This window comes from Argentina silus (genome assembly GCF_951799395.1).
Source record: "Argentina silus genome assembly, chromosome: 13".
Taxonomy (NCBI): Eukaryota; Metazoa; Chordata; class Actinopteri; order Argentiniformes; family Argentinidae; genus Argentina; species Argentina silus.
Window position 1 is genome coordinate 13,113,869 of NC_139667.1, and position 19,419 is coordinate 13,133,287.

The 19,419-nt window shown below is 49.3% G+C and overlaps 2 protein-coding genes across 2 annotated transcripts in view; both read right to left on the reverse strand.

The window, feature by feature from the left end:
* Positions 1-19,419, reverse strand: part of kiaa0586 (KIAA0586 ortholog) — a 98,347-nt gene that overhangs the window by 69,274 nt on the left and 9,654 nt on the right. The gene's annotated exons all lie outside the window — the stretch shown is intronic.
* irf2bpl (interferon regulatory factor 2 binding protein-like) lies at positions 14,228-17,266 on the reverse strand. The gene has a single exon (XM_083682903.1). It carries the CDS (start codon positions 16,906-16,908, stop codon positions 14,914-14,916), a length of 1,995 nt encoding a protein of 664 aa, XP_083539029.1. The 5' UTR covers positions 16,909-17,266; the 3' UTR covers positions 14,228-14,913.

Sequence of the window (19,419 nt, forward strand, 5' to 3'; positions counted from 1 at the left end):
GAGGCAAGCAGGGAGCGAGAGAGGGAGGAAAGGAGGCAGAGAGAGGGAGGGAGAGAGAGATGGAGGGAGAGATGGATGGAGGGCGAGATGATGGGGCAGGTTGATCTAGTGAGAGAGAGGCCTGTGTGTGAATGCCAGTATTGTAACAGCCTGTCTGGGCCTGGGAGCGGCAGGGCAGGGTAGAGTTATATCACACCTCCCAGCAGAGAAACACTCGTCTGAATGCTGCAGAGGGACACTCTATAATACATCATCTGCTCAATGGAAAACACTCTAATGTTGCTCCACATCACTCTCTCACACACACACACACACACACAGCAACACACACAGCAACACACACAGCAACACACACAGCAACACACACAGCAACACGTTTGTCTTTATAGCTCTGGCTGATAACATACACCCAGCCGTTGAGAGGTGATGACTAATTTGGGGGAGTCTCACTGTGAACCTCCAGGGAACATCTCTTTCTAGCCTCCGTGATTCCATTTTCACTCTGTCTGTCTGTCTGTCTCTCCTTGTTTTTCTCCAATCCGACATGTCGCTCTCTCCTGTCCTCCTATCTCACTCTCTCCTCCTTTTCTCTCTCTCCCTCTCTCCTCTCCTATCGCTCTCATCTCTCTCTCTCTCTCTCTCTCTCATCTCTCCCTCTCTCTCTCTCTCTCTCTCAGAGACAACCATCTCATCTCTCTCTCTCTCTCTCTCTCTCTCTCTCTCAGAGACAACCATCTCATCTCTCTCTCTCTCTCTCTCTCTCTCTCTCTCTCTCAGAGACAACCATCTCTCTCTCTCTCTCTCTCTCTCTCTCTCTCAGAGACAACCATCTCATCCTCTATGTACGAGGCGTCTCCTCACCGAGGGGATGGTACCGCGTATTAGCATAGCTTGATGGCGAGGCCAGGGAGCCATTACCTAGCAACAGGGCCGGCTGCTATTGGCTGAGGCTGGTAAAAAGCCTAGTGGGTTTGACAGGGTGGGGACTGGGGGACTGGGGGATGGCGAGGCTAAATGAGGAAGCAGGGGGCTATTTCTGCCCGTGTCATCCCTGCTCGTCAGATGGAGATGACATTGGCTGCACCCCCCTCCGTTCCCCTCCTCACTTCACCCCCCCCACCATCCCTACGCCCTCCCATTGACTAAGGGGAGATAGGAGAGGAGAGGAGAGGAGAGGAGAGGGATGGGGGGGGGTTGGGTGTGGGGGTAGCAGACCGGAAACGAGACACAGAGAGCGCACCAGCAGCAAACAGGACATCCATGCTGATGTTCTCTCTTTTCAAAACATCTAACAACTAAAACACTAAAAAGGCAGAGGACCAGCAGAGAGAATGACGTAAGTCTTATTTTGCTCTCCCACGCACGCACGCACACACAAATACAAACACAAGTGATGCGCAGGTTGACTCATAAGCCGCAGTCTCCGCGAGGCCGCCAGTTTTAGGGTCCTGAAACACTGGATGTGTGGATGAAGGGCAGGTGGGTGGCGGCGGGTTGGGTAAGCAGAAAAAAAAATCCAGGAATGTACATTTGTTGTGCAATTCACATCTTTTCTTTCATCATTCTTATCTGGCATTAATACCTAAGCCTAAGCTCCAGGGCCTAACTGTATACAAGACAAACACGCGCAATCGCCAAATGCTTCTGGGAACTTGGGGCAAAAAGGATATACGCACGCACGCACGCACGCACACGCGCACACACACACACACACACACACCCTCCATCCATCCATCCTAGTACCACAACTTTGGAGAGCCGTGTCTGAGTGTCCCTCAGCCTGAGTAACCGAAGAGCTCTCCTAACCAGGTCCACTCTATGTGCAGGGCGGGGCCGGAATTAGCCACAGTGACCTGACTGTTTAATGTGACCTAGGCTGAACCACAGTGACCTGACTGTTTAATGCGACCTAGGCTGAACCACAGTGACCTGACTGTTTAATGTGACCTAGGCTGAACCACAGTGACCTGACTGTTGAATGTGACCTAGGCTGAACCACAGTGACCTGACTGTTTAATGTGACCTAGGCTGAACCACAGTGACCTGACTGTTTAATATGACCTAGGCTGAACCACAGTGACCTGACTGTTGAATGTAACCTAGGCTGAACCACAGTGACCTGACTGTTGAATGTGACCTAGGCTGAACCACAGTGACCTGACTGTTTAATGTAACCTAGGCTGAACCACAGTGACCTGGCTGTTTAATGTGACCTAGGCTGAACCACAGTGACCTGACTGTTTAATGTAACCTAGGCTGAACCACAGTGACCTGGCTGTTTAATGTGACCTAGGCTGAACCACAGTGACCTGACTGTTGAATGTGACCTAGGCTGAACCACAGTGACCTGACTGTTTAATGTGACCTAGGCTGAACCACAGTGACCTGACTGTTTAATGTGACCTAGGCTGAACCACAGTGACCTGACTGTTGAATGTGACCTAGGCTGAACCACAGTGACCTGACTGTTGAATGTGACCTAGGCTGAGGGAGGAGGAGGAGGGCTTGGCGTGTGGAATGTTTTGATGTCAATGTTCCTCTTCAACGTAAACAGAGTGGAACAATAATATGTACCTCCACCGGCCCCACCCGGGTTGGGTTTGAGACGCTTAACACTCAAGCTACCCATCAGTATTCTATGGTCACACGTGTTTGATACCATTCCTCATTCTATTCCATGCATTACAAATGAGCCTGCCCTCCGATTTCTACCTCCACCAGCCTCACCTGGTGTCCTCTTCACTGTGGGCTGTCATTACCAGAGCTAGAGTTGGAGAGAATACAGACGACAAGAGAGAAGAAGAGAGAGAGAGAGAGAGAGAGAGAGAGAGAGAGAGAGAGAGAGATAGACAGCGAGAGAGAGGGAAAGAGAAAGAAAGATGGAAACTTGAGAGTTCAATGAGGGACACCTCAGAATGAGATCAGCCTGGGAGAGGAGCTTTCTCCAGGTAAAGAGAACACTGCCTGGAAGTGCGGGTGGTAGAGAGGAGGGAGGGGAGGAGAGGAGATGAGAGGATGAAAAGAGAAGAGAGGAAGACAGGAGAGGACAGGAGAGAAGGGAGGGGGGGAGATGATACAGGAGAGGAGAGGAGAGGAGAAGAGAGGATGACAAGAGAAGAGAGGAGAGAGGAGAGGAGAGGAGACTGGTGGGAACAGACCTGTCCATGAATCATAGTGTGTAGGAGGCAGAGAGGCAGACAGACAGACAGAGCAGGAGGCTGCAGCAGAGACTCTACCACACTGCCGTTGGCTGGCTGAATGCACTACTCCAGAACGGCCACTAGGAGTCCTCCTGGCAGTATGGATACATACACCGAGGTGTCCTCCGCATGGGCAAGCTGCTGTAATAACTCACCATTACTGCCAGTGTAAGACACTCAGCGCGCTGGCAGCCTTTTAGACGAGAATGACTCTAAAGATCTGAAACTAACCAGACAAATGTCTCTGGTGTTTTTTTTATATAAGTGGGAAATAGCTGAAAAACATGAATATCTCCTCAACGACTGACAGTTGATAAACTAGATTGGAGGAATGACGGATCATTTTGAATTAATTACAAAGTGTGCAGCAGAAATACCATATCGTCAAATATAATACAATCTATCCACTCTCTTCCCACTGCAGCACAAACAAACTGTTCGTTTTTCATAGTCAGAATGCTGAATGCATCTCAGTGTCACCAACAGCCCATAGTAATCTGTTGCTGCTGTGGTAATCAGGTTCTAAACGACCTTGAATGATGGCGGCGCACGCTGTGCACAGAGTGTATAATTCACCTTGTCATTCAAATCTATTCTGCTGGGAGAAAACTGTTAAAAATACAGGGCTTTTTGGAGTACTGAAGGGACGGAAGCAGGCAGGCACACACGCGCACGCACACACACGCACACACAGACACAGACACAAAAACAGATGACATCCAATCAGCGTCACCCAATGGTTCCGTCACCATGGTAACAGGAATCTTTTCTTGTGGCATCGGCCCAGGTTACTGTGCAACAGTTCATGACAGAGGGAGAGAGAGAGAGAGAGACCGAGAGATAGAGACAGAGAGACAGAGAGAGAGACAGACAGAGATAGAGAGAGACAGAGAGATAGAGACAGAGAGAGAGAGAGACAGAGAGATAGAGACAGAGAGAGAGACAGACAGAGATAGAGAGAGACAGAGAGAGAGAGAGACAGAGATAGAGAGAGACAGAGAGATAGAGACAGAGAGACAGACAGACAGAGAGAGAGACAGACAGAGATAGAGAGAGACAGAGATAGAGAGAGACAGAGATAGACAGAGATAGAGAGAGACAGAGATAGAGAGAGACACAGAGAGAGAGAGACAGAGATAGAGAGAGACAGAGAGATAGAGACAGAGAGACAGACAGACAGAGATAGAGAGAGACAGAGATAGAGAGAGACAGAGAGAGAGAGAGACAGAGATAGAGAGAGACAGAGAGAGAGACAGAGAGAGCGAGCGAGAGCGAGAGGGAGAGGGGCGGTGGTTGCCGTGGGTAACCAGTCTTGTATCCTATTCTGGGATGGCGAGGCAGCTCCCCTGAGTTACCAAGCCGTAGCCTCCATTAATGAGGTCAATCAGGACACGTAGGGCCTGATTCGACACACTTCAACACTTGAATAAGAATCTCCACTACAATCATAATCAAACTTCTAGCCAAATACACTGTAATGACCAGTTTCCAACGGCCAAACATTGTACACAATAAATGTCAACAGGCACTCTCCTCACTCATAAACACTGGAAATAATAGCCTACGACTCCCATCTAATTATACACTGTGTATTCCAGAATCATGTTCAAAATAGTGCAAATCATGCATGAAATGATGGTGTAGTTCTCCAGAGCCTCACTCCGAATATATCTGTAGAGCAGCACACACTCGCGCATACACACACGCGCGCACACGCACGCACGCACGCACGCACAGTCCCCATCAGGAGAGTGACAGTTCCCTCACTAGAAACTCAAATCCAGCTCATCTCCGCCATGGCTCCAGCTAAGCTGCACTGTACAGGCTAGAGGAGTGTGTCTGTGTCTGCTGTGAGGCTGGCTGCCTGAAGCCTCCAGGTCCTTCTAAAGTGGACAGAAGGCCATATGGTCGTGGCACCGAGGAGACAGTGGAGAAAAGGGTGAAGACAGGAGGGAGACGGGGCGATATTGTTGCTGGAACGAGAATTGAGACTCACTGGTTGTGGCACTGAGAGGGGAGACAGGGCGGAGATGGGGGGAGAAAAGGGGGGAGGCTGGTGGAGGTAGAAATCAGGCTCATTATAATGCATGCGTGTTTGAGACTGTACCGTTCCTCATTCCATTCCATCCATTACGATGAGTCCCCCGTCCTCCGATTTCTACCTCCACCAGCTTCCCCTGATACTGTGGCAGCATGTATGTGTAATAACGCGGCTGTCTATGATCTGAGAGCCTCCCCAGCGTTCTGCGAGGCTGATGCCTATCCCTGAGTGGAGGATGGTGTGGACGCATCTCCCTCATCCTCCACTGCTCCTGCATCCTGAGCATTTAGTCAAACCAGCCGACGATAAGAAGCTTTCAGGCAGGCTTCCTCGAGCTGCAGACCTTATCCGACGGAGAGAGGATGTTACGGTGTTCTCCTACAGCAGGGACTCATTGTGATGCATGGAACGAATGAGCAACGGTATCAAACAGCCATTTTTGATACCATTCCTCATTCCGTTCCATGCGTTACAATGAGCCCGTCCTCCGATTTCTGCCTCCCCCAGCCTCCCCTGTCCTATAGCACGTATGAGATGTTGGGGGGCCTGAAACCTGACGCACCAAAACTACAACCACAATGGAAACTCGTTGCCTTGGGTCCTCTTACCGTCCCAAGTGCTTCCAAATGTCTCTTCGCCGACACTCTGCTTTTGATAAACACAAAACAGAAGATGGCTTCAATGAAATAACAGTGAGGCAGTTACTGTTGGTGTGTTTATACTCGGCCGAGGCTATGTCTAGTATCTCCTAAATATACTCAATGGCTTCAATCGGCTCGTTCAAACAGTTGCGTTCACTAGTTGATGACTGGGGGTCTCAGGGATCGTTGAAACTTTCCCTTTTCAAAGACTTCCCGGCCGAGTGATGATGTTTGAGAGGAAGTGTGACACGTGTTGACAGTAGAGAGAGACAGCTAGCACCTCTTAATTAGCCCCCATCACAGACCCATTCACACTCAACAGATGGGCCTGGTGGAGGCGGAGGGAACAACACACACACACACACACACACACACACACACACACACATACACACACAATCACAAACACACAGGTGACGAGGGAGGTGACTGCAGATGGGTGTGTTTGTGTGTGTGTGTGTGTGTGTGTGTGTGGTGGGGGAGGGGGGGGGATTCTATTTGCATCCTGAAGTTTATGAAGACATCATCACTGGTGAAATGAAGGTGTAGCGGCTACTGTGCTTTGAAAGGTCCCAGCATGCTACAGCTATTATCTCATACAATGCCCATCCTTCATCTCACTCTAATTGTCTGTTCAAAATACAGCAGATACAGCAGAACACTCTTGACAATACTGCGACTATGCTGCTCGGGCTGGGAAATGGGTCTCACAGTCGCACCTCAAAGTGTTGAATTATAGCTACATTTTGCTTCCAAGAACCACTGCAGTAAACAATTCTCAGGACTATTCCAAAAATGCCAAATTAAACAGAAAATTTAATCAAAGGCTGTGTGTGTGTGTGTGTGCGTGTGCGTGTGTTTGTTGTTGCTACGGAGGGGACTGGGGTTGTTGTTGTGTAGTGGAGTGTGTGTGTGTTGGGGGTTGTTGTTTATCTCAGAGGGGTGTTTTCACAGGGAACCATCCATGGATGACTCACAGCAAACAGTGAGAGGGGGAAACCGGGGAGGGTGTGTGTGTGTGTGTGTGTGTGTGTGTGTGTGTGTGTGTGTGTGTGTGTCTGTTTGTTTGTTTGTCTGAGTGTGTGTGTGTGTGTGTGTGTGTGTGTGTGTGTGTGTGTTTCCCCATCCTCAGAGAGAATCCCAAATGTCAACAGAATGTCATTACGGTCCCTGCCCTTAGATATGGTAATGCAGCCATGCTTGAGACCAGACTTAGAGAAGCTGTTAGTTTCCTCCTCTCAGCTGTTGTGAAAGGAACAGATGATAATGGTCTGAGACAGACACAGACACACACACACACACACACACACACACACACACACACACACACACACACACACACACACACACGGTGAGAGACCAAAGTTGGGCTATATATTCAAATACAGGAAACAGTTTCAACAGTGGAAATGTCAATTCAAAAGGAGCATTAAATTAGAGACTTGAAAGAAATATAGCCAATGGAAAGAGCGAATTATGCAAAAAAGCATCGTATCTACATATAAACTAGGAGAGAAATGGTGCATGCCAGCGAAGAGACAAATTGCATAGGGAGCCCAGCAGGGGAGGCTGGTGGAGGTAGAAATGGGAGGTCAGGCTCATAGTAATGCATGGAATGGAATGAGGAATGGTATCAAATGAGTATAGAATGAGTCTGTTCCCAGACAGGAGAGAATGGTGGTGATACACTGCTCCTGTATTGACTTCTCCTGGAGCGAGTTGCCGACAGAAACCTGAGCCTGGGCCTTTGGCCTGTGGCACTCTAAGATGGCTGCCAGTCTGATGTAAACAAGGCAGGAGAACAGAGAGTGAAAGAGCTCCATGTCTCCCAGTTTGCCTGCCTCCGTGCCAGAGCCACGGCTGCCTGTACCTTAACCCCTTCCTCACTGGGGCTGCACAGAGGTTAACCCCTTCCTTGCCACGCTGCACAGACCAGACTACCGAGGTTAACCCCTTCCTCACCGGGACTGCACAGACGAGACCACCGAGGTTAACCCCTTCCTCACCGGGACTGCACAGACGAGACCACCGAGGTTAACCCCTTCCTCACCGGGACTGCACAGACGAGACCACAGGCTGCACACCCCTTCCTCACTTCGCTGCTTACAATGTGGACGTAATACTAGCGGAAAATTACCAAAATCTCACAAAACCATGATGAAGAAATGCTCTGATGTTCAGTCCCTCTAGAGGACAGTGACACCCATACATAGGTTAGAATAAAGGATTGTGATATGACAATTAAATGCTAGATAGCTGTGATCGAATCTAATCAACGCACTATTGTGAACAATAGTCACTAGGCTGACCACTGGTGATTGTGTTTGACCGGAAGGACTAACTGGGCGAGGAGCCTTGCAGATCAAAGCCCTCAACCGCAGGGCCATGTCAACAGCAGGGGGGAGAAGGCTGCTGCCATATTGTTGTCAGTGTTCAGGTCTCCTATGACAACGTCCCTTTATGTGTGCCCTCTGACCCCCCCCCCCTTGATTTTGGCGGGAAACTTCAGAAAGGCTGGTTGTCCGGGGGGATGGCCTCGGAATGCAAATTAGAATTGTAGAATCCTAGGCATAACGGAAACCTGGAGGGCAGAAGTAAGTCGAGGTTTATCAGAGCCAGACCTTTGTAGAGGCACAGAGGCATGTAGGGCGAAAACACGCCTTACTCTGGCATTGAGTAGAATAGACCAGAATAGAATAGACTAAACTACAATACAATATAATAGAATAGACTAGACTAGAATAGAGTAGAATATTTAAAAAGACATACAGTAACAATATATATAAAATATAGAGAGAAATATTCCAAGTCGTAAAAATAATGCTTGTGAGAACAAGATTTGGAACAGTACATACAGTACATAACATCTTCAGGTGAAGTGTTTTGAGTGAGGCGGAATATCTCAACGCAAAACCCCCCCAAAATCCACATTGACTTATCACAAAATAAACGACTAGCAAAAAGTGATTGAAAACACAGCGTCGACACCGAATCACAATAAGAGCTCACTCCATCTTCCCTGCTTTCATTTCCTTTCTTAGAAAAGAAGCGGGAGAGAAAGAGAAAGGGGTGGGAAAGAAAGAGGAAGAAAATCAATTCTTCTCTGCGGCGTTGTTTCTGCAGGAGGGAGGCACACGCCTGCAGCTCCGAGAAGCTTATTCGTCAGAGAGGGGGAGAGAGAGGGGGGGGGGGGGAGGGAGAGAGAAAGAGAGGAGGAATGTTTCAGATTGCATACATTATGTGGCAGGAGGGCCCGAGGCTGTGAGAGATAGTGCTGACATCACCGTCTATAAATGGCTGGGTTTTGAGACGCGGTCTCTTGGTCGGGGAGAGAGAGAGAGAGAGAGAGAGAGAGAGAGAGAGAACACTAAATGGGAATAACCCTTTCCTCACACACACAAACACACGCCTCCTCCCACTCCGACCCCCGACAAACCTGCTCCTGATGAATTATACATAACACTGTTCTGAAAGTATTTACCTGTTTTTGGAAGCAAAGCGAATCTGGGCTGCATTGATGTTTTCTGCGCAACGTATGTTCTATTATATTCCCCTTGATAAGACGGGCTGAATATGGAAATGCGTACACACATGCCTTCGTTAGCTCCATGCCATTTAAAGCGCATGAAAATAACACCTCATCAAATGCAAGGTTACAAACCATCGTCAAGATCACATTCACTGCAGAGACCAAACAAGTACTGCATCGAAGGACAAGCCCCCCACCCACCCCCCCCCCCCCCCCCCCCACCCTCACCCCCACCCCCCGAAAGAAAAAGACAATCTCTGTACGGAGGAAACACCGTCCGTTCCAGCGCATGCAGGGTTAACCCCCGAGCTGCTGCCGTGCCGACAACTCCCCCCTCTCCTTTTGTGTGTCCGCACATTCCTGAATAAATGATGTTTTGAACGGAGGCTGGTAACCCATGGCAACAGCGTGGCGCGCGGCGGCATTGCAGAGTAACCTTTGGGAAGGGAAGGCTGTATTTTTATCTGCTGGAAAGTTCTCCTGACAGGGGAGGCAGGGGAGGGGGAGGGGGGGAGGCGGAGGGAGGGAGGGAGACAGAGGGAGGGAGGGGGGAGGGAGGCTGTGGCTTCCCTGGCCAACATGAGGAAAACAGACTGCAGTGATTTGAGAATGTGAGCTGAGCTGAATAACAGTCTGTTGGCCGTCTCCTCTCCAGACCGGGCTGGTTGAGACGGGGAGGAGATGAAGGTTTTCGGTCTCTACTACGGGATCCACCGGGTCCTGATTCTAATTCACACCTCCTCACCAGTCTCTAATGTATATTAGCAAATGACTGAAACAGCAACTATGATTTCTAAAAAAAATGTGTTTTTAAGTATGAAGGGTGGAAGGGGCTGAAAATGGGAGAGGGTGGGGTTGGAAGATCAGGCGATGGGGGTGGGGGTTCTGCTCCATTGCATGCCTAGAGGGGAGGCCGAGCGGAAGAGAGGTCCTGCTCGTGTGACAGCCTCTCCGGCCCCCCGCTACTCCGGCCCCCCCGTGGTCCAACCGCCGAAGCCACCGCTTGCCCGCCTGCACCCACCACTCCCATGACACGGCACGCACTTTCCTGTCTCCTCCATCTCCCCCTCCCCCTCTCCTCTCCTCTTTCTTCTCCCCATCTCCTCCCCCACTTCTCCATCTCCTCTCCTCTCATTCCATCTCTCCTCTCATTCCATCTCTCCATCTCCTCCCCCTCTCCCCTCCTCCTCTCACAGACACAGCCAGCCATCAAGGCTAATGCTGCTCATATTTTCATATTCTGCATGTCATTCATCCTTTATGTATCCAGGGTAATCTCACTGAGAGAGGAATCTCTTTCAGCCCGGCCCAAGAGGAAGCAGCAGCAGCAACACAACACTCAATTACCAACCAACATTCACCAGGCAACTCATTCAAGCCCTCTGTTTACTGTGGCTGTGGCTTCCAATTCACATGAAGATACAATGTTTGCTATTCTAAACATCATCCCACCTCGTATTGCCACTCTTGTTATTGAGATGGTCTAGATGAGACAGAGAGAATAGGCTGTTCCATTGAATCTGCGGAGAGACAGACGTGTGAGCGGAGGCATTCGTTTTCAGCAGCCAGGAGGAGGGTGGGGAGGCTTCTGGTGAATTCTAAACAGGGAGGTGAGAGAGTGAGAGACCCCTCCCTGAGAGAGAGAATGTGTGTGTGTGTGTGTGTGTGTGTGTGTGCCTGTGTGTGCTTGTGTGTGTGCCTGTGTGTGCTCGCGCCTGTGTGTATGAGTGCCTGTCTGTGTGTGCTCGTGCCTGTGTGTGTGTGTGTGGGGGGGTGTCTGTGTGTGTGGGTGTGTGTGTGTGTGTGTGTGTGTGTGTGTGTGTGTGACCGTCTGAGTGCCTCTTTAGCATGCACGCTGCAACCTGAAACCAAAATGAGTGTGTTGAGACAGGCATCCAAGGGCACCTTAACCATGGCGAGCGTTAGCATCACAATGGAGACATGCTGGAGCGCCCGGCCAGGTGCTTTGTTGCCTCAGACGACACCTGGGATGGGCCATCAGCCCCAGTCTCTGCATTGCACCATTAAATGTTTACTTTACTGCCTAATACAAAAGCCTCGGGATCTATCTGTAAGCCTACTAGTGGGAAACACAGTATACAGGCTGTTAAATCGACGAGGAAAGTGTTGTTTTTGTTTTTTTAAAGATAAAGAAGCTTTTTCAAGTAACTTCTATTCGTCCTGGAAAATAAGTTTTAGTAATTCAAGCACCGTCGTCAGACTGCGAGGCAGGGTATTATTCGTTTCATGCCGGTGCGAGACAGAATATTTTGTGGGGTATATCATCAAATAGATACAGACTGCCTCATCGAAAATAAAATCTGTTTTTAAATTACACGTCTGACAAAAGGTTGGGGGTGTGTGTGTGTGTGTGGGGGGGGGGGGGGGTTGTCGCATACTCCGACAGCAGCTTTCTATTGCAGTTTAAACTGATGAGCCAATTTGTGTGAACTACATTTCTGAAACCCGACACTAACAACCCCATCTTCCTCTGGCGTTCAACCAATTATTTTGGCCGCATAGTAGTTATTCCCAAGGCAATAAGAACCCTACTTTGAAACAGGGGCAGTAACCAGGATACGGACGACCTATAAATAACTACGGCGGAGTGGGCCCATTCCTGGAAGACAGGGGTCCCTGAGCACTGTGTGTGTGTGTGTGTGTGTGTGTGTGTGTGTAGTCTCTACGGTGCAACACACTCTCACACAGCAATCCACAGTAGTGTCTCACGGCTGATCTGCAAGCAGGGGAACATCCATCCATGTCACGATAGTTATGTACTTCCATCTCCCCTAGCACCACACAAAGAGAATAGAGTAGAGACACACACACACACACACACACACACACACACACACACACACACACACACACACACACACACACACACACACACACACACACACACACACACACACACACACACACACACACACACACACACAGAGGTGAGGCTAGGTTAAGGTAGAAATTGGAGGACAGGCTGATTGTAATGCATGGAACTGAATGAGGAATGGTATCAAAACCCACGTACAATGAGCAAGTCCTCCAATTTCTACCTCCACTAGCCTCCCCTGGCCTACCTAGTAACCCTAGTCTCTGTCTCACCCTCAGAGCTCATGAACGGCAGGCTCCAGTCTGGCCTGTGTGGTGTTAACAGGGTTATCTGACCTCTGACCTGCTCAAGGCTGGTTCCATGCATGTTTCCTAGACACGTACTATACATCGTCACATGATTATACATGGAGATCATGAGTGGAAGACGCCAGCTTGGTATTTATGGGGTTATCTGACCTCGTAGTCCCTGCTTAAGGCTTTCTATGGCACAGTGCCAGGCGGGAGCTATGCTGCCGCAGACTGTTTGTGTGTGTGTGTGTGTATGTGTGTGTGTGACCATTTGTCTCAGTAACCCAGATGAAGGGATATGAGTGTATTAGCTTGACACATGGCTACAGGCATGCCATGCATCAACTGTGCTCCATCGTTACCACTGACCAATGGGAGAGCGAGGAGCTGGTCATGTGACTGACTGTGGCTGCCGTATCCTAAATGAGGAATGCCTCCCTTGGGGCTGCCAAGCATGTGCAAGCATTTTCACACACGCACACACACATGCGCACGCGCACACACACACACACACACACGCAGACACACGTGCGTCGTAAGCGCGGGTGGAAGCATGCTCATCGTAGTGCTTGTGAGCATGGATGAAAGTAGCAGTATTTGACCATAACTGTAATCAACCTAACGATCACATCACAGTGGGGGTGCACGGTGTAACGAATGTTCTGATCACATGAGCGTGTGAAGCAACACAGCTACATTTGACTCCAACATGTTGGAGCCCCGGTTCCCTTTGTCTCGCTGAGCTGCACAGCTGTTGACAATATGGGTCATACTGAAAAGGTCCCCTACGCACGAAGGAGTGGGTGTTATTGCTGGGCTGACTCAAAGCTAGAACCAAGAACAAAAAGGAAACATTGGAACGGAGGAAGGAATCCATTAAGGAATGCCGCTCCTGGTATACAATGGCTGGCATGTATCGGTCCGTTATGAGAAATGTATCTGAGACAACAATGTTGCCGTAGAGACAGACAGAGGCAACTGACGCAGACGTCTCTAGATCCCCCCTAGGCTATTGGCAGATATAGAAAACGAGGGTCACACTTTAGAGTGAGTTATGCAGTATGAACCACTGCTCCCCTCGATATGTCAGAACCGTGCCTGAACGGACATGCAGTCCATTACTGATGCGTTCTGGACTGCATTTTTAATATGAGACGTCTCAGGAACACTCTGCGGTTGATTAGAATATTGGCTTGTTTTTGTTTGTTGTTGTTGTCTCGGCGCCAGAGTATCCATTAGCTCTGAGGTGGACTAGAGGGACTGGGTAGGGATCCAGGAAATAGAAGGGGGCGGTTGCTCACTTAGTTTGAAGGAGAGACGAGACTGCACAAATTACATAAAGAAAAAAACGTGCCTCAAACTGGTATGTGAATACTGTACACAATGGTCCAGTATTGTGGTTTTAAAACGGGTTGAGCAGTGTATAGGCCTTACCTCGTGGTGGTACAGGCGGATGCTCACTTAGTTTGGAGGAGAGACAAGACTGTACAAATTACGTAAACCGTGCCTCCAATTCATATTTGCTCAGTGTTATGGTTGTATATAGGCCTTATATGATGGCTTTACTGATGGACAGGGGAAGAAAGGAACCAGGTCCATGGTCAGTAATGGTTACACCCCAGTGACCCTGATATGATGACGTGCTTAATGTGTTGAAGAAACTGATGGATCACCAAAGGGTTAATATCAATGGAATTTATTACAATTTACTCAGCTCCAAGGCACGTTACAAGTCTTCTGTCACTACAGAAATGTATAAACAAACAGTTTACGTTCATGTACAGCGTTTTGCTCTACCTTTAAGCATCCGTGCATCTTCAAAAGCAAACGGGAAGAGAAATTAATAACAACGTCGTAAAATATTTCAGATCACAATGAGGAAGAAAAGATATATCGCTATAAACAAAACAAAAACATATTAAAAAACATGAAAATCCAAATAAACGAAAGTCCCCAAAATGATTCGTACCCAATTGATTAAATCAGCGATTTCGAAAAAAAAAAAAGTTTACCTGTTATGAAATGTTTCTATGTGTAGTTTCATTTTACAGACATATATTCACTGGGAGATTAAACTGGCCATTTGATGAGAGAAGTGCATGAGATCCGAGGGACACTCGGCAGCTGTGATTACTAAGTGCTTTCTCACTCCACACTGACTGCCATCCAAATACAGGACAACACTACCCGTCAAAACACCCTCGTGAAAATTAGGTGACATCACATACTGTACCGTTCCTTTGTTTCAAAACAGGGATATGAGAGAAAAAACAATTTCTCTGGACTGTACATCGACTATTTTTGTCAGTTGGAATATTCACATGTATATATACTGTATTCGACTAAATTCACGTTTCTAAGAGGGGAAGCATGTTTCTATGGGTCTCTCTCCTTTTTTACCTTCACGTCCCCGGCTAATATCGTGGCTATCTCACCTTGCATGAACGCCCAAGGCACGTTCGAACCTACCAGGGGGCATTTTTCTCCGCTAGGACAATACACCTCACCGGTCGCTCCCTGCGCTTTGATGCTCTCCCGAGAACATGGGAAGCAGAATTTATGGTTGGGAACGGACGGACATTGAACGAAATGTGTATCCTCTAAGCGTTCGTGGCAAATGGTGCAACACAGAGGTCCGTTGTTTGCCATGGGCGAGTCTGGAATGTTTTGCGGGTGGACCTGATCCATGGCGGAGTGGGCGCTGGATTGGGAGGGCGCCCCGGATAGATTTAGCTCTCCGTTGCGGGAAGCCAGACGCCTCTGCCCGGACACGGAGGCGGGGGACACCGGGCTGCTGCTGTTGTGTCTGGTGGATGTGGTGGAGTGGACTGAGTTGTTGTCTTTAGGAGAGTGCGCGTTACCAAGTGTGTCTGCCACGGACATGAGCGCAGCCATTGGAGACTGTCCATTCTGGGGCGCGGACTCAGGGGGTGTGCCGCGACTGGAGTGAACCGAGTGGCCAGGTCCAAGCGGCGGGGGTCCCCCGTGAGAGGCACCGAATGATCCGGATGCCATTGTTAGTTTTAGCGCCTCGCTCTGGCTGGCCATCCACTGCTGCCTCTGCTGTTCCTCGGACAGCTTCATCGCCGACTCCGCGGAGTCCGGTTCTGGGGAGGCTTTACGCTTCCGCACGCCAGTCCTCTGTCCGCTCGCTGAGGGCAAGGCACGGGGTATGCTGACCAACGCGGTTGGCAGTAGCGGGCAGCTGGCGTCGATGTAGGGCTGTGGCAACATTTCAGCACCAAGCCCCTCTTTGAAGAAACGCACCGACTCTGGTAGCAAATCGCCCAGCAGTCGCCAGTCACCAGACCCATGCTTTTTCTCATACTCCAAATATTTAAAGCCCGAGGAGAGTCCCCTGCCAAAGTCTTTCATGCAGTCCTGATACATCTGTTTGGCGACCCCAGACGCGCTTGAAAACACATTCCCAGATCCACTTGGATACTCTATAAATATTTTCAGCTCGTAGTCCATGCCAGGCTTGGACACTGCGTCGAAAGCGAAAACCCTGCCGACCAGAGAATGATCCTTTTTAAACCTCACATCAAACGGCGAGCTATTAGAGAGTGTGACCAGAGTATCTCTCACTATTTTGGGTTTGTTTGTCCACTCTTCCGCCCTGTTCCGTAAACTTTCACTGAGTTCGGCTAATGACTCTGCGTTCCGCTGCTTCTCTTTCAGATCTCTCTCTTGGTCGGTGCTGGACACGGACCCGGGTCGTTTGCCCTGCTCGGACATGGACAAAGCGGGTCCCACAATGGGCGGGGGAGGGGGTCGGCTGGCCAGGCTGTGCGGGGCTATGGCTGCCGCCGACGGGGGGCCATTCAGCATGGTCTGGGGGAGAAGGTTCGGGGGCACATTCATCTGTCCAGGGACCGCAACCAGACCGTGGCTCCGACGGGAGTTCGGACTCTGTCGGTTGAGTTCTGGGGGTCCGTCGTCCGGTTTGGGGAACCCATTTGGACCGCTGAGTCCGTTAGGCAGCCTGCTGCTGTGGGCGCCAATACTTGAATAGTCAAACCGCGGTCTGTCTGCGCTGAGAGAGTAGCGGTCCATCCCCGATTGCTGCTGCTGTTTTGACGGTCCGTCCACATGGTTGAGCTGCACCGTCTCCTTGGCGGATATCGCCGCCTGTGTTTTGACGGTGGGCGGCGGCGGTGGACCGGGGGATCTCCCCTCTTGGAATCCGTGCGCACGTTTGAGGTGGCGTGCAGTCTCGATAACGAACTCGATCCGATCCGCGCCTTCGTAATTCACACAACCTCTGCAAACTGCCTCTGTAAAATCCCAAATCATAGCCCACGGCATGCGGGGTAAATCGCAGAGGTAACATGACTGTCTCCGAGACGAAGATACTTGTGCAGAAGACATGTTGAATGTCCCCTTGGTCTTCTTTTCCCAGATAACTTGTTTTTGCAATTCTTCTTCCTTTTTTTTTTGTCTTTTTTTTCAGTCCGTGAATTTTCCCAAACACACAAAAGAAGAATTCCTCTTTCCCTCTCCTCCTCTTGCGATGCCAGAGACGAGCTGTGTTGTGGTGAGGTTGCAGGGCTGAAATTAGCTTTACGCGCGCGCCTTACATCCTGACTTGGGTTCTGATTTTGAATGTTGATTGTGCCTCCACGTCTCGCTCTCTCCGTTTGGAATGCCACCTGGCTGGAGCGGTGACGTCAGCACCACGTTCCGCAGTTCCTTTGAAACAAATGACATGCCACTTGTTGCTCTCCAAACGCGCAGGCTCAGACCACTCCCTCCTCATCTTCTGAATGGACTGAGGACACAGAGCGAGCTGTACGCGCAGGATTCTCACCGAATTACTGAATACGCGGTTTCCACAATATTGGCATTTGATGTATCATACCACCTAATAAGAAGAAGATCTATCAATATCATATCCAATTGCACATATTAATAGCATTCAGGATTGTGTATGAACATTTCTGTAGGTCGCAATACTAATGTTATTTTTTTTGCTTATGTCAGCAAAATCAAATAAGCCATAATCGAGTAATTTAACGATTCTATTTGAAATACTTCACACACGCTTGCGCGCTGCAAGAATAGCAACAATACAGCCGTGCATAAATATTCAAATAATTCAAACGAGTACATCTAAATATTCATCGAGCAATTCGATACGCATTTCAGAATACGAATGTTACGATGTTATTCTGACACGCATTTATCTCAAGAGGCATTTGTGCGGGGAAAACGAACAGAAACGAATTATTTCATTTATATCAGCGAAAATATAAACACTTAGATGAAAACACAAACACAAAAACAACGCTCTTTCTTTACGCGTCTGCAGTATTCTCAGCAGTTACAGTCGAGGTAGTTGAGCTGGATGGGGTTTTCCCGACCCACATGTTGTTTACCTAATAGGACAGTCTGCTCCTGCTCCCCCTCCCCCTCGACCCCCCCCCCCCCCCCCCCATTTCCCCAGTCTCCTTTCCTGATTAACAACACCCAGTACACAGAGCAACATTTCACCCTGTGTGTGTGTGTGTGTGTATGTGTATGTGTGTGTGTATGTGTGTGTGTGTGTGTGTGGGGGGGGGGGGAGAGGAATGAGAGAGCAAGAGGAAGAGAGAGGGGGGCAGAGGGAGAGCGAGAGAGAGGGAAAAACAGGGTAGAGCGAAGGGAGGGAGGGAGGGAGGGAGGGAGTAAAGTGGTTTACTGCAGCAGTCTCTCTCTCCACATAGCGCTGGCACAGACTGCTGGTGTGTTTCCATCCAGGCCCGACCAGGACCAGAGCCAGAACCAGGAGGGGACCAAGTATGGCCTTGGCCCAGAGGACCTGCTGGGCTGTCGTCTCCTAACAATGTAGCATTCACCTCACCCCCCCCACCCACCCACTGCAGCCGTGACGTTAGCTACAAGGCTACTGGGCTCCACTGGGAAATTGCGTAGCTACAAATACTGTGCTTTGAGGAGTAGATAGCTCGGAAAACACACTACGTCCTTGAAGCAATAGACCAAATACAGTTCACGCACTATCAAAGATCCATGCAATGCCTGGCCAGTTGAAATAAATGCATTTTAAATTACAAACTGTGGATAGTTCTTTAGAATCATCTACACAACATGACGAGCAAGCGGTGAAACATTCTACACTTTGCCAGCTCAATGGGGGAAGAGGGGAGGCTTGAATAAACAGAACAGGGCCAGACGATTCATGTTTTTCTTCAGAGCCAGTGCCAGTCAGAAAGAGCTGAATGACTATCCAGCAGATGAGCTGGTTGTTGTGGACACTTTTCTCTGAGCTCCAAGCTCCAAGCTCCAAGCCTGGGACTGCCAGGCCAAATGAAAGAGACGGCCATCCTCAGTCAACGGAATCAGAAACAAAAAACAACAGGGGGGGGGAAAAAAAAAAAAAAGGAGAGAGAAATGTTGTGTTTTGTGCCATTTACTCCCCATTTAGAGCCTTGCTTGATGTGAGCGTGGAGCATAATCTCACACAGCAGTGGAATGTACAGAAATATCCTGTGGCTTTACTGGAAATCAAAGCACGTTGCGTACAGTGCCTTCTCTGTTACGAGCTTTCGGACACATGGATGCAATTAAAACACAAAGAGAATAAGGGAAATACCACAGACCAGCCCCTAACGTATGCCCATTCACTTAAGTCACTGTTCTATTAATACCACACACATAAAACATCTAACAATGTCAATCAAAAAATTCGGCAAAAACAACCTCTAGCTCTATACATAGCAGGCAGACAGCTCAGGCGCTCTCCTCCCTCCCTCCCTCCCTCCCTCCCTCCCTCCTCGCCTTTCCTGAAAGGATCCAGTGCTATCCCCACATCACCACAGCCCCTCATGCATACAGCGTACAGCTCAGGCACCAACTGTGTGTGTGTGTGTGTGTGTGTGTGTG

What these genes read in the sequence shown, in the direction of transcription:
- irf2bpl (XM_083682903.1), bottom strand. Translation starts at nt 16,908, where the DNA reads ATGTCTTCTGCACAAGTATCTTCGTCTCGGAGACAGTCATGTTACCTC.